Genomic DNA, 14862 nt, shown 5'->3' with positions numbered 1-14862 from the left:
TGCAGAGCATCCCTTGAATTGTCATCTGTTGGATCAGACAATATGGGTCATTTTACAGAGGTGCTGAAGATGGGAAAACTCTCCATGAGGGAGTGCTGAATAAGGTCACTGCCATGCCATGCCCAGTTTTCTCCTGCTATTACTTGTCCATTCAAATCAGTTCCCACAGCCTCAAACCAGAGGCGTATCCCCTGCAATGAAGTGAAGAGCTTCCTCATTGCTCACTGTACGGTATATGCTCAAAAGAAAGTTTATGTTTTTGGTTGGTTGTTAAGTTCTCTCCCTCCCCCCTTCCTTTTTTGTTTCCATCAAGGAGTGTATATTGATCAAGGTGTTCTAGAGTAATTAGATTTGGTTGAGTAATTGTCATGTCATGGCTAAGAGGACACAATGGTGTGCAAACTGGAGGCAGACTTTATTGTCTCTGTTAAACAAGAACAGAAGAGCAACAGAAATCTGGGGCACCACCCAGATACAACCCAGAGGCAAAATACCTCAGAATGCCACTTGCAGAGGATTATGAACAATAGAGTGCTATTGCACTCATATCTTTCTTCCCATAGGTAACTTCTCTGCCCACCCCTGAATTTCTTCCTTTTTGTTGCTATTCACAAAATTGGTGCACTTGAGGAGAAGCAGAAATTTTTTTGGGAGGTGGGGCAGCATTGCTTCAGGCCCTTGGACTGGGGGCTAGTGAGTAGGAAGATTTGAGGATGGATTCGATATGCTGTCAGAATCCTCTTCATGACCAGGAACCCTATTACATGGGGTTAAACTTGATTACATGAAGATTTGTGTGGCAGGGCTTGCATGCGCACCCTGACTCCTCCTCTCTTTAAGCCCACCCACATCTGAAGATGGCTCTCATTTATGTTTGATGCAATGGGCCGCCACTCCTCAAGACGTCGGCAGCAATTCTCTTCTTTCTAAATATGTTCTTGACACTTGTACATCATTGAGCAATTGCACTAAAGGGATATTACGGCAAACCTTTGGCTGTCATGCACCTCCTGGAGCTGCAGGATACTCCCCCGACTACATGCTGGTCTCTGCCGAAGGTTGAGTTGAAAGTGAACCAGCTGACATATTTCCCCAGTCTCCCTGTGGGCCCTTGATCTTAGCCAAAAGATTCAAACCCTGTTACGGTGACTTGACCTCATTGTGTCAAGCTGTCAATATGCTTGTGGCCACTTTAATTTTGTTAGGACTCAGGGAGGCAGGGAGACATATCAGTGACATGGCGCACTGTCAGATAGAATTACAGCCTTTTCCTCTCTTTCTTGCTTATGTGGCTCAAAGCAGGAATAATTAGATAAACGGAATTGACATATCACTCACTGCACTGGCTTCGAGGGAGCTGCATCTCAGTGTTCAAGATCAGCCGCTGCCTCGGGGCCACTGTAGCCTCAGATGGAAGGCTGACCATGCATGAGGATCCATGACAAAGGAAGGCAGGGTCTGCAAGGATCTGGAGGTGGAAGACAGCCTGGTAGCCCATGGGCCACTGACCTGAATGTCTTCTAATACAGGCAGTCTTTTCAGCTAAGACGTGGGTGACTTTATCCATGTTTTACCATGCATCATGGTTGATCAGAACAAGGTCTACCATGCCGTAGAGGGCAGGAGTTGCTCAATTTTGCTCAGTTCCTTTGCTTTCAGGCACAGGAACATAAGAGCCTTCTAGATTCAGCGCAAGAGTTTGTCTAGTCCTATAGTAGCATGATGGTGCATTTTATTTACTTATTTATAACATTTATACACCACTGGATTGCAAAAACCTTCAAAGCAGGTTACAAAAGATAAAGCAGTAGAATCAAGAAAATTCACATCTATACAAAAGTGCAGGAACTCATTCTGACAGCCCCCATTGCTTAAGGAGTAAAAAAACATGCAAGTAGATCTTTTGATCCACTGAAACACACAAACGCGCGCGCACACACACACACACGCACACACACACACACACACACACACACACACACACAGCAGCAGCAACAACACATAGCATATTGTCCAATTTATTAGGACCAGCATGTTACAAATACTTATCGTATGTTCCAAATGCCTGAATATCTCACAGTGGGGACACTGCTTCCCACCATCCCAAAATGTACCGTCCCAAAGGGATATCTTTGTCATAATAGAATGTGGATATATGTAGCTGGGAGTAAGCTCCATTGAACTTAGTGGTGCTTATGACTGTACAGATTTTTAAACACACTGAGCTTTCACAAGATTTTCAGTCAGCTGAAATGCAACATTTAAGCTTTTAATTAGTTCAAGCAATCTTGTGAAGAAGTGTTACCATTTAAACTGCTAGCATGAAGTAGGAATGCCTTCCAAAAAAAGGAAAGAAGTACCCATCCTCTGCTTATTTTTCCACATTATTTGACTGGGATGAGACTCTTAATCTCAGGATCATGAATTTGAGACCCACGTTGAGCAAAAGATCCCTGCATTGCAGGGAGTTGGACTAGATGACCCTCATGGTCCCTTCCAACTCTACAGTTTTATGATTCTGTTTCTAATGTGTCACAAAAACATTTAGTTTCTCATGATCACACCATCTCAGATGATACCTTTCCTCCTCCTAGAACTGTGCTTCTCTGCCTTCTCTTTCCACAATACCACTGCTAGTCCAGCATTTAGCTTCTGTGAAGCCTATAAGAAAGTGTGAAGGCAACAGTCCTTTTCTTCTGCCAGTCTTCTAACAAATGGGCTTTGGAGATACATTGCCTCTGAATACAAAAGTTCTATTTTGCCAACATGATAGAACTACCTGATCTCATGGCAGTAAATGGCATAGTTAATTATGTATTGTATGAAACAAATTTTTCATTTGTCTGTTCTGAAACTATGGCCAACCAATGTTACTGGATAATGCCCATTATGAGAGAAAGAGAAAAATAAATCCATTTATTCTTTCCTGACCATTCGTAATTTTTAAATGTCTCTCTTTCCTCCCTCCCCTTAGAAATATTTATTCTGAAGAAGAAAGCCATAAACACTTCTGCCAAATCCAAAATCCACATTAGGAAATATCAGTATTAGTCCAACCAAAATGTTACAAATACCTGAATCACTACAGCAAGGCCCCTGTCCAGGGGTATATCTTTGACATAAGAGGATATAGACACATCTCTCAGGAGATGGGTATTTCCAAGTAACTGTGTCCTAATTGCCTTGGTATGATGCCCTCCTGCCAGAAGACCCTTACCTGCCTTCATAGATCTCTACAGTGTCTTCTGCCTTTCTCAGCCTCTCCAGGTCAACCACCTTAGTCTCAAGAGACCACATTTTCTTCCTAGGTGCTCATTGCACTTAAACTAATTGTGTGCCTTAGCTGTGCTAATGAGTGTTTTAATGAAGTGTTTTCCCACTGAATATGAACCATTAACTACACAATGACAAATGGGTAGCCATTTTCACTCACTGCAGTGGAGTTCTGATAGTAAGAATATATGCAATGTAAATTGAGTACCTTGCATATCCTCCAGCTATCTGAGTACAGTGGTATAGTGGCTAGTGTGTGTGAAGACTGACTTTTGGGAAACTCCGGCTCAAATCCTTGCTCACCTTTAACACTCACCAGATGTCCTTAGTGAAGCTGCTGCCTCTCAGCTGAGTCATGAGAAGGCTGTTTTACCCCTGGACTCTACACCCATCTCCTTCTTCTCTTCTTTCTTCTGTGTTGAGTGTGAGATCATAAGCTCCTTGAGGCAGGGAGCTTTCCTCTTGCACTGATGGTGTGATAGCAGTAGGACGGGAATGACCATGATCATACAACAGTTATTGGGCTTATCTGGGAGGATGATGAATCTGTGTATAGGCAGGAAGTAGACCATCTTGTTTTGTGGTGCACCAGAAATAATTTGGTGCTAAATGCCCAAAAGACAGTGGAAATGGTAATTGATTTTAGAAGGCACTCTTCCGTCCTGCCGCCACTTTCCATCCTTGGCAACATGGTTGTAGTAGTAGAGTCCTTTAAGTTCCTGGGCTCTATAATTTCTCAAAACTTAAATTGGTGAGGCAACATCAACAGTATTATTAAAAAGGTCCACCAGAGGTTGTATTTCCTGCATCAACTAAGGAAATTTAAATTGCCCCAAGAAGTGTTGATCCAATTTTACAGAGGCATCATTGAAACTGTTCTCTGTAATTCTATTACTGCTTGGTACAGCACAGCCTCCAAGATGGACAAGAAAATGCTCCAACGAGCAGTAAGAATTGCAGAAAGGGTAATTGGTGCTAGCTTGCCTTCAATAGAGACACTCTGTGCTACCCGAGTTAAGAAGAGAGCAGAGGGAATTGTCGCAGATCCTTTGCATCCCGGTCATCAGCTGTTTGATTTACTTCCATCTGGACTTCGCTACAGGGCTTTATATACAAAAACGGCTAGGCACAGGAACAGTTTCTTCCCTTGCGCCATTAAATTGTTAAATTTGTAGTTATGTAGCGGAAGGGGAGGCCAGTTATGGGTGGGGTTCCTTTGCTGTGTTATTGTATTGTGAGTGGAATAGTGTTGTATAAGGTACGTTTATATTGCAATGTATCCAAAGCAAAATTCCAAGTATGTTGGTACTTGGCCAATTTTAAAAAAATTATTCCTATTCCTATTCCTATGATGATGCTCTGATCTCCTTGGACCAAGAGAGAGATAAATGCAACAACAAACGAATTGCAACCTGCTACAAAAGTATCTGGTAGAACTTGCCAAAGAAAGCTGGGTGGCTTTAATGAAGATGGGCATTACTCCCAGCCCAAGTAGCAATGAGAAAGATAGGGTCCGGTGGTCATACAAAGACCCAAAAATACCTTTATGAGAAGTATAAGGATGTCACTGAGCTCAGGCTGGCCCATGCCCTGTTCTCAGTTTCTGCTCATGCATAGCCATGAAGGCTGCAAATCATGTCTAAAACTGTCCTGTCATAAAAGTTGTGAGAGAGACTGAGCAATCGAGTTGATGTTCTTTGCCATTGGCAGATGGATGCCTGCCACTCCTTGTTTCAAATCTCCTTAGTCATTCATATCCATTAAGCTCACTCACAGAAGACATTATGAAGGAGGGAAAGAAGATAAGCGTAATTTGGTGAAACTCAATTAGAAAAGTTCTGCTGGAACGTATGAATTATAGAAAAGAAGTCCTGCTGTTACGAGAACTATGCAGAGGTGTGATCAAAATACACCCTCCCTCAATCAGGTAGCTATATCTTGGGAAAGATGGTGCACTAGCAGAATATGTACCGGTATGTGGTTGGCTTTGTGTCTCTGCCTTTTCTTTTCTTTTCTTTTCTTTCTTCTCTGATGTGGGGAATATAAAAGGGTTCTTGGTCTAGGGATGGGAGAGAAATTTTGCTCCATTCACATTTAAAGGCATACCTACCTAATTTTCAAAACAATGTGTGAATTAAAAGTACAGCCACCCTTCAAAATTGGCACTTCTCTAAATTTTGCAATGCAGTTCTCCAGCAAAGGAATGTGTACAAAAAAAATGGATGTGTCGTGGTAAACTGTGCATAAAAATGCATATATTAGTGGAAGCAACATACAAAACTGCATTATATTTAGGGGAATTGCTTTGGAAAAATGTGTTCAGTTGTTGTTGTTGTTGAAAATTGAAGTGGAAATGTGAAGAACTGTACTTGAAATTGGAAAAATGAGGGAAACTGAAATTGAGTTGAGTCTTAGACAGTGTGTGCCTTGTGTTCCCCTCCTCTCTCTCTGTCTGTGTGTTTTCTTGTCTTTCTATTTTTCCTTTCCTTTCCCTTTTCTACTTATTTCAATATAAACGTATCAGCAACAGGAAAAAACAACAACCCAGTAGATAGGAAGCTTTCAGCAATAGCAGGGATTCTTTGGTACCCGGTAACTGTTTCTAAAGGCTCATAGCACAGAAAAATGTAGCTTACAACAGGCCCCCAAACTCCTATTGACCCATAGTCCTTAAACACAGTATTTCCCCAAGGCAGTAATGCTTTATGGTTTTGGAATATGTGGCAATCCCAGCTGGCAGCATATAACTCTGGATCACTGGTCAGCAGTTCCTTTCTCCTCTCCTGTAAGTCATAAACAGCAAGCTGTGGGGCTTATTAAAGAGACCTTAGAACTCTCAGGGGTGCTGCTATTCCTTTCTGGCTAGTATAACCTGCCCCTTGTAGCTGTGTTTCCTATTCCCACAAACTATAATTACATTCTTTTATGTTGTCTCCAAGGCCAAAGATACCATTTGTTCCAAATATTTTGCTTTTGAATGGTGACTTGCTCCTTGCATTCTGTTTGGTATGGATCTTAATTCCTAGAACTGGAAGACCATAAAGTTGTTCTTTTCCAACTCTCCCACAGATCAGCATGAGATGCACTTCTTTATTTTCCATTGCATGATAGCTATCGAGAAACCAGTTTCCCTTGCGCTTACACAGTTCATTTATGACAAGCCTTCAGACGTTCTACAAGGGTCGGCACTATAGTCGTAGAGGAATCATAGAAGGCCACAAGGGTCATCTACTCCAACCCCCTGCAATGCTGGAATCTTTAGCCCAATGTGGGGACTCTGAATTTAGGAGTCTCATGTTCCACCCACTTAGTCAGGGGTGCCTACTGTCTGTAATATCACTGTTGTGAAAATATCCTACTCACCCTCAACTGGCTTCTTTAAAAAATACTGTGTGAGAGTTATGAGACCCTTTCCCACCTCAGAGAGCTACAATTCCCAATCAAACCCTCTTCCCAGGGAACTCTGGGAATTATAGCTTTACGAGGGTAATGGGGGTCTCCTAATAACTCTTGGCACCCTTAACAAACTACAGTTCCCATGATCCTTTGCATAAAGTCATGGCCATGACTGTTTAAAGTGGTATGATGGAATTTTATACTGCAGTTGGGCCCAGGAGAGTACTATATTTCCTATGTTCTCCCTTTCCTTCCCTATTTCGCATCCTATCTCTTAAGTGGGGCCAGATACCCAGGACAATCTTCTCCCAACATACAACACACTAGCCTTTTCTTATCTATTGCAGGCACATTTCCTTCAAGAGGCACTTGCCCAGGCAGATGCATGTTTCCAGTATGGACTATGGTACAGAACTACCACTTGCGGCAGAGCAGCCAACTTGCATCGGCCGGATCAAGCCAGAGCTGTACAAGCAGAAATCCGTGGACTCTGAGGACCCTAAAAAAGAGGCAGAAAAAAACTGCGGGAAAATAAATTTTGCTTTGAAATATGACTATGAGAATGAGACCCTGATTGTGCGGATTCTCAAGGCCTTTGACTTGCCTGCCAAGGACCTCTGTGGCAGTTCCGACCCCTACGTCAAGATCTACCTCTTGCCTGACAGGAAGTGCAAGTTCCAAACCCGCGTGCACAGGAAAACGCTCAATCCCACCTTTGACGAGTGCTTTCAGTTTCCTGTGCCGTATGAGGAGCTGACCAATAGGAAGCTTCATCTTAGCGTCTTTGACTTTGACAGGTTTTCTCGGCATGACATGATCGGTGAGGTGATCTTGGAGAACCTCTTTGAGGCTTCGGATCTTTCTCGGGAGACCTCCATCTGGAAGGATATTCAGTATGCCACAACAGTGAGTAGGCAGCTTTTGCCATTAGTGTGGAGAGGCAATAGCACACCAATGCTTGGATGAGTTTGCCGTAGCTCCGTAGGCCAAGCTGCACTTTAAAATGGGAGCTTTGGCACAGAAAGACCACCAAGTGTTCTTCTTTTGGAGGTGTGGATGATACAGTGTCAGTTTCGGGTATTAAATGGTCCTTGGGCCCTCATGGGTCCCTTGTTCTCCTGGCTTCTCCTTCCTTCTGCCCCCTCACTTACCCTGTTCTTTGGAATGCTGCTCCTTGCTCTGTTCATTGTGCATGCATACACAGAGAAGAAGTCAAGCAGGAAGGGAAGGAGCAGGAGAGCCAGGAGGACCGAGAAGTGGACAATGGATCTCCTGCAGCAAAGTCCTGGTTACTTGAGACAGCCATCAATAGCTGCCAACAGTTTAAGCCAGGCTTCCTCAACCTCAGCCCTCCAGATGTTTTTGGCCTACAACTCCCATGATCTCTAGCTAGCAGGACCAGTGGTCAGGGATGATGGGAATTGCAGTCTCAATGGAGGGCCGAGGTTGAGGAAGCCTGGTTTAAGCAGAGCTAACAACCATTCAAACATCCACTCATTCATCTATGGGCGATTACACTAAAAATAGTAATACTGTGAAGGTACCACAGTTCACACCAATAGAGATTCCTTTTGCAAAATCTTAATCTGATTTACATGACAATATGCCCACTTCCTTTACAGGTCTTTCTAGGTCAATGTTGATAATCCTGGTTGAGATGTATTTATACCCAGGTTTTGTCAAATTGTGGCAAGGAAGCAAGATGAAGGCATAGAGCTGAGCCAAGACATTTTGCTACTCAAGGCAAAGGAAAATATGGTGCCCCCCTCCCCCCACAATGCCACATATAGATGCTGGTAGATTACTTTCACACAGGCGATAGCACAGCTTTCCCCACCACTTCTGAGGGCAATGGGCTATCTTAGACAGTGTGGGGCAGGTTGTGTAGTACACACTGCTCTGTGCTCCAAATATCTTGCTGCCCCTCCCCAGCATCTCTTGCTGGAGATAGCTCCATCTCATGCAATCTAATGGTAGGGCTGGTCATATCAGGGTAGCTTTTTGTCTGTTTCAGGGAATCAAACCATGAGAACTCCCTTGTTGTTCAAACAACTAGGCAAGGTTAAGCTGGACATATTATCAAGGGCAGGCCTCTCCATGAGCCACAGTTTGGAAGTTGTGCACTGGTTCCTGGTTGTAGGATCTGTTGTGTGCTTTAAATTCTGACAGCTTTGGTGGTAAAAGGGTGGGGGACTGCTCACTATACATCACCATTGCAATTTGCATAGGCTATAAATTGTTTTTAAGCGTCTTTCTTTGTCCTTGGGGTATTGCACTTTAATTATATGGGAGGGACTAGGAATACAGGGGAAATTGTACGTGGAAGAGAATATTGCCGCAAGGACTGGTGTCCAGCCTCAGACTTTCACTGACTTGCATTTTAAGCAAAACTGCCAACTCATATTCAGTATTACAACCCGTGAAATCTAGACATTTGCTTTATTTTAAAAAATGCTGAAGCTGCCAAACTATATTATTACATGCCATATTTTGAGCTTTTCATTACTATTTGAGTTCTCAGTTGCTAATAAGGGTTAGTGAACGGCAATTGAAGCAGACAAATCTTAACAGAAAATGTTCCTCCCATACATTTTAAGCCCGAATTGCTGAATCAGTTATTCCAGTTTCTTTGCCTCTCCTTTTAAGCATCCCCCCATTGTAGTGCATTACTCTAGATCCACATTCTGCACTGAAACCAGATAGGGTCCAAAATTAATGATCTCCATTTCACCCCATTTTAATGCCATACCAGCTCAGAGCTCCTTGTTGAGAAGGAGTCTATACCAGACCCATAAGCTCCCATGTCTCTCTGCCAGTTGAATAAGATGGAAGAAAAGATAACCAGAACAGATTGTAGTTTCTACATATTTGAGGTCAGTATTAAGCATATCCAAGATTAAAAGCCCAAGGATTTATTTTGTTATTATAGATGGGAGACTCTGGCCCAGAGGGGCAAATGTGGCCATCCAGACCTCTCTGTTTGGTCTGAAGGACTGTCCCAATGCCACTTTCCATTTCCTAAGGTTCTGCTCCGTGTGTCCCTAAACTGTGATAATTCCTCTCGTTTGCCTGGATGGAGCACAGGTAGAGGAGCACAGGTGGTTATAGAAACCTCTGGCACTTGTGTGGCTGAAATTCAGCCTACTGTACAAAGGGTAAGAGGCACATATGTTCTTCTGCCTACTTTTGCCTCTGGTCCCACCCACCACTGGAATGATTCCCCCAGAAGGTTGATAAGGAGAGACAATGATCCCCTACCACTGTTACAGAGGTAGGTCATTCAACACCTCAACAGGGAGGGTGAAAGTCTGTGTCCTTGTAAAATGGCATGAAAAATGATGACAACTACTTGGGTACAGCCAGCTTGCTGAAGCCAGCAAGTTGAAGATGATGCCAAAACATTGTCCTTTCATTGTTCCAACTCTTGCAGATTTAATATTTAGATAAGGCAACTTAGTCTTGAACACTCAGACCAAAGTGAAAGGATGGTGCTTTTAGGGCCTTCTTCTGCGTGGAAGTACCTTTGGGAAGCCAAGAGCTCCTGCCGATTACCAAAAGCGACTTGGCAAAGCTTTTCCTCCTGGCAACTTGTTTTGAAAACCAGAAGCGTGAACAAAAAAGGTCTTGTAGTTCTGTGCAGGTTTCAGTAACCTCCCAAAATGGTGTCCCAACAGGGGAGGCCAACAACAGCAAAAGGAAAACACTGAGGACAACAGTGATGGCAAGTCCCATCCTCCGCCCCCTGGCAGTTCCAGCTGCCGGTGCAGGTCTTATTGAGCTTATTTTGGAGGAGCAGCTATTGACAGTTAAAATTAATGTCAAATAAAATGATATGTCCAGAGTCATCTCTAGTTTAGCTCTCCTATTAGCCAGGAATACCGGGAGCTTTGCATCAATAGAAGGTAGCTGATTTAGAGACCTATATGGACTGGTTGAGTTGAAAGGTTTGTGTGAGGAACTCTAGTGCACTGGCCTAGGCTAGCATAGCTACTGTGCTCTGGTCTTCGGACAATCAAATATTCTCCTGTTCCTTTCATGTTTCCTACCTTTCTATTACTCCAAGGAATTACTCTCTGCTCCAAAATTATGTTCTTATTGTTGAATTTCAGCTGTTACTGTGAAATAGATTGCTTTCCCCACCTTAATACAGCTGTTTGATTTCCCCATGCCCTCACCTAGATTTTTCTATCTAATCTGTCCAAGATATTGTCCTAGATCAGCTTGCTTTATATAGCCCAACTTCGAAAATCATCTCTATGGATTTTCCTTTTTTCCCTTTTTAATAGATCTTTCCAATCAAATCTTCTTTGGAAGAGTTTGAACAAATTTGCTTTAAATGAGAAGTTACAGAATCCGACAAATTGATTTTTCCTCTTGGAGGTGCCGAACCTGGGGAACAGAGCATGGGACTGGAGCTTTAAGGCTGCTAGCTGCCTGGGGAAAGTTTTAATATTTTGGGCAGAAGAAAATGATGATGGTGCAGTGGGGTATACGGCCTGGTCCTGAGCATGTAATTAGTCCCAGAAGTCCCATTGCCTGAAGGCCTTTCTTGCATCCTTGCCCTCTAAGCCCTCAGTGCTGTACTTACCCCAGAAGCAGCACTGTTGTTGCTATGCTTCAGGAGCGCAGTCTCATTATTCCCATGCAAAGCTCCCCATTTATCATTCTAATAGCGTAACTGTCTCACAGGTTTGCTAACACTTCTGCAATGTTGTTGTGATTGCCAACAGCTCAGGAAAACAGTAAGATCCTTAGCAGATGCTGCTAATTTGTTTCAAGCAGTAGCCCTCCTAATCGGCGTCATAAATATGCATTAAGGCTTAGCCAGACCTCACCCAAGGATGCTAATGCTTGGCCCTAATGAAGTTCTTAATCACGCCTCCTCGGAATGCTGCAGACAAGAAAGTCAAACCTAGTTTTTCTTCCAAAATCTACATGCCTTTATTAGACCAGCCAAAATGTCCCCAAATAGTGTGTGAGCATTTGAGTCCTCCAGGACTTTTCATTGGACTAGATGAGGTGGTAAAGAAAATCGGGCTGGGGGGGGGGGGGGAGTTGGAGCCATGGAGTCTGCCCATACTCAGGAGAAGGAATGTGGGAAGAATTAGCAGGCATTGAAATAAGGGGTCTGTTAGGTTTCAGGTGGCATTTGGTATGGCAAGGAAGGAGAAACATACTGTGGCCTGTAACACAGTCTCAAAGTGGTGAGAGACTACAGTGGTTCCAAATGCTTTTCCTAGGGTTTGGTTTCCTTGAAATGAAAGTCAACGGAGACTGTGGGGTCTTTAACACACAGTATATGTGTTATGTATTGGTTTAATATGCATACATGAGTTTCACTGCTAGTTCTGTAACTACCTTTCCCGCTCCAGGGTGATTCAAACGGGTGCAGTGACAGTTGCTATTGGTTAACTTGTTGGCACAATTTGGATCCTTACTCTGATTGGGTCCCGCCAAAATCTAAATGTATCCTTTCCCCAACTCCTGTTCCTGAGAGTATAAAAGGAGCTCGCCCTTTCCCTCCAGTCAGTCAAGTTCCTACTGCAATAAAGGAGATTGTTCTTGTTAGACTTGACTCCTAGCATATCCTTGCTAGCATGATGAATCACTACCCAGAGCTGATTACACAAAGAGCTGAAATCATATAGACACTGCACCCATGACTTAACAATATGGTTTTACTTACACATATACACAACCTGAGCAAAAGATGGAGGGGTTCACAGCATTAACACTCCACAGGTCTTGCTTCCTCGTGAGGCTTTCAAGGAAGCCCCCAAACCACAGCTCTTGGGACCAGCACAGAGCAAGACATGCCTCTGTGCCACCAGCTTCCAGCATCAACCAAAACTCTCTCACACAAAAGAGAGAGTTGGGGTTGATTTCCAAGAGGAACCACAAATTGTGATGTGTCTGCCCAACTTCTCTTCTCCTCTGTGAAACAGGTTCTTTTTGAGGGATTGCATTGTTTCAAAGGCCTCCAAAACCTGTTTGAGCTAAGGTGACAGAGGAACCAAAGAATTACGTATATACACCATGGGAAATCAAATGTCTCTCAAGCGGCTTTCAGTTCTCTTGGAAGCTATTGACTATTAGGCAATTTCTTCATACTTGGTATGGGGCTCCCTGTAGGCTGTTTCAACTCCTTGATTACTTTAGTGTGTATGCAGATTAAAGTGTGCTCACATCATCTTTATGTATATGGCTTACAGTACATAATGACATGGGCTGCTGGGTTAATTGAAAAACAGGAAAACTGAAACACTTCTATAAAAAGAAAGAACTAGACACTCGTGGTACTTGTGGCCTTGAATAAGGATCCTCCAAGTGAAACCATAGCACAACACAACACAACACAACACAGGGAATCTCTGTCGTGCTCTGGAAGTTTTAAAGATATTTTTTTAAGTATTGCACGTAGTTTTCTTTGCTTCAGATATGTACAGTGAAGTGACTGGTGCTTTTACACTGTACAAAACCTCACCTCTCAATTGGCTGCATGGAGTTATGTTGCACAAAAGCTGCCGACACCCATCTGTCTTGGGAAACAATGGAGGAGTGCACTTTTGTGGGTGAAGTCAAACTGTTGGAAGCTTGCAGAGCCTGTTGTGGAGGCTGATGTAGGAGAGAGATGTTTCGTTGCAGCTGAGGCATGCAGTTGTTCTGCTGCAGATGCGCCATGGTGTTTCTTCTTTCTGTGCTCCTCCCAGCGGTCATTGCTTCTCTGGTCACTGATATGGATGCATGACCTGACTGTCCCCAGGCACTGCAGTCATTTGCAAAGGATTCCCACATGGCAGGACTGATGTTGGCAGCCTTCATGTTGTGTTTGCAGACATCTTTGTAACACAGAGTTGGTCTGCCAACTGGCCTGGTGCTGGAAGACAGCTCCCCATAGAGCACGTCCTTGGGAATCCTGCCATCTTCCATTCTGTGGACATGGCCAAGGCAGTGTAGACATCACTGAGACAGGAGTGCAAACATGCTGAAAATGTGGGCTTGGGAGAGCACATCTTTGTTTGGAATTCTGTCCTACCATTTGATACCCAGAATCCTCATGATGTGGAAAACATGTGGAAGGCATTGAGGCGTCACTCCTGATGGTTGTGAAGTTGCCCACAACTCACTTCCATAAAGCTCAACACACTTCATCTTGGTATTGGATGTTAGCATCACACTCTTCCAAATACTCTACCAATGAACTGCAGTTCTTTCTAAATGCTAAAGTATACATTTTTTGCACATTTTACACATTGTGCATGTTTTACTCTCAGAAGTGCATTATAAAATCTGCAGAAATATGAAAACTGAAGGGTTACTGCATCCTGATCCATGTTTTAGTCTGGGAAATGCAAATGTGGTCAGTTTACCTGCAGAGGCAGACTGGACAAAATCCCTGAGCATCCTTAGTCTTTGTTCCATTGCAAAGAAACAACCTGAAAGACTGCCAGATTTCACACCTGAACATTTTTTTTCAGAAGCAAAACCTTCTACTCGTGTTGTTGGTGATGTCTTGTCCAGGACAAGAAAAGAAAAGATAAAATAAATGAGAAAAAAGAATGAATGCCTGCTATTAATTTAGCACCTAATGAAGCAGAACGAAGAAGTATAAATAAACCTTTTTATTGTTGGTCCTCTATCTGGCTGGTGGTGAACATTTACATTTTAGACTGTTTTCTCTGTCACAGTATAATAATGCTGCTATTGGATAACCAGCTGCTGTGCTCAAGCTTTCTCTTTTGAAATAATTAGTTATGCCTTTACATACTATTGTAAGTCCATAGGGATAGGCAAATTTGCCAGTTTTGGTTTCACATTTTTCCAGTCTCCAGTTCTCCACATCAGGTTATGATTTTTTTTAAGTCCTTGTGAAAAATTCATCAGCATTTCAAGGCAACTTTCTTCTAATATGCACATTTTTGTTTACAGGAATTTTATGCAGAATTTACGTAGTGCAGGGGTGAAGAACCCTTTTTAGCCTGAGGGTCATGTTCCCATTTGGGCAACCTCCCAAGGGCCATAATCCAGTGGTTGGCAGGGCCTGAGGCAAAAGAGGATGGAGCAACAAATGTAAATTTTACCTCTGTACAGTAGGTTTGTTTCTTATAAACACTCTCTATCCTTCAATCAGACAAGCAAGAGGCATTATCAGAGTTCAAAGGCCCATTCCAGCCACGCATATCCTCCAAATTT

General features: G+C 43.1%; 1 protein-coding gene across 6 annotated transcripts in view; it reads left to right on the top strand.

Moving 5' to 3' along the window:
* The window catches only part of SYT6 (synaptotagmin 6), a 150061-nt gene that overhangs the window by 75708 nt on the left and 59491 nt on the right, over positions 1-14862 (top strand). For all 6 annotated transcript variants that reach the window (XM_033153005.1, XM_033153002.1, XM_033153003.1 and 3 more), the window contains exon 3: positions 7017-7575. In XM_033153005.1, coding sequence (XP_033008896.1) covers positions 7017-7575 — 559 coding nt within the window. The remainder of the gene's footprint in view (positions 1-7016; positions 7576-14862) is intronic.

Source organism: Lacerta agilis, chromosome 6 (assembly GCF_009819535.1).
Source record: "Lacerta agilis isolate rLacAgi1 chromosome 6, rLacAgi1.pri, whole genome shotgun sequence".
NCBI classification, from domain to species: Eukaryota; Metazoa; Chordata; class Lepidosauria; order Squamata; family Lacertidae; genus Lacerta; species Lacerta agilis.
This window is presented reverse-complemented; position numbering and strand designations above follow the sequence as displayed.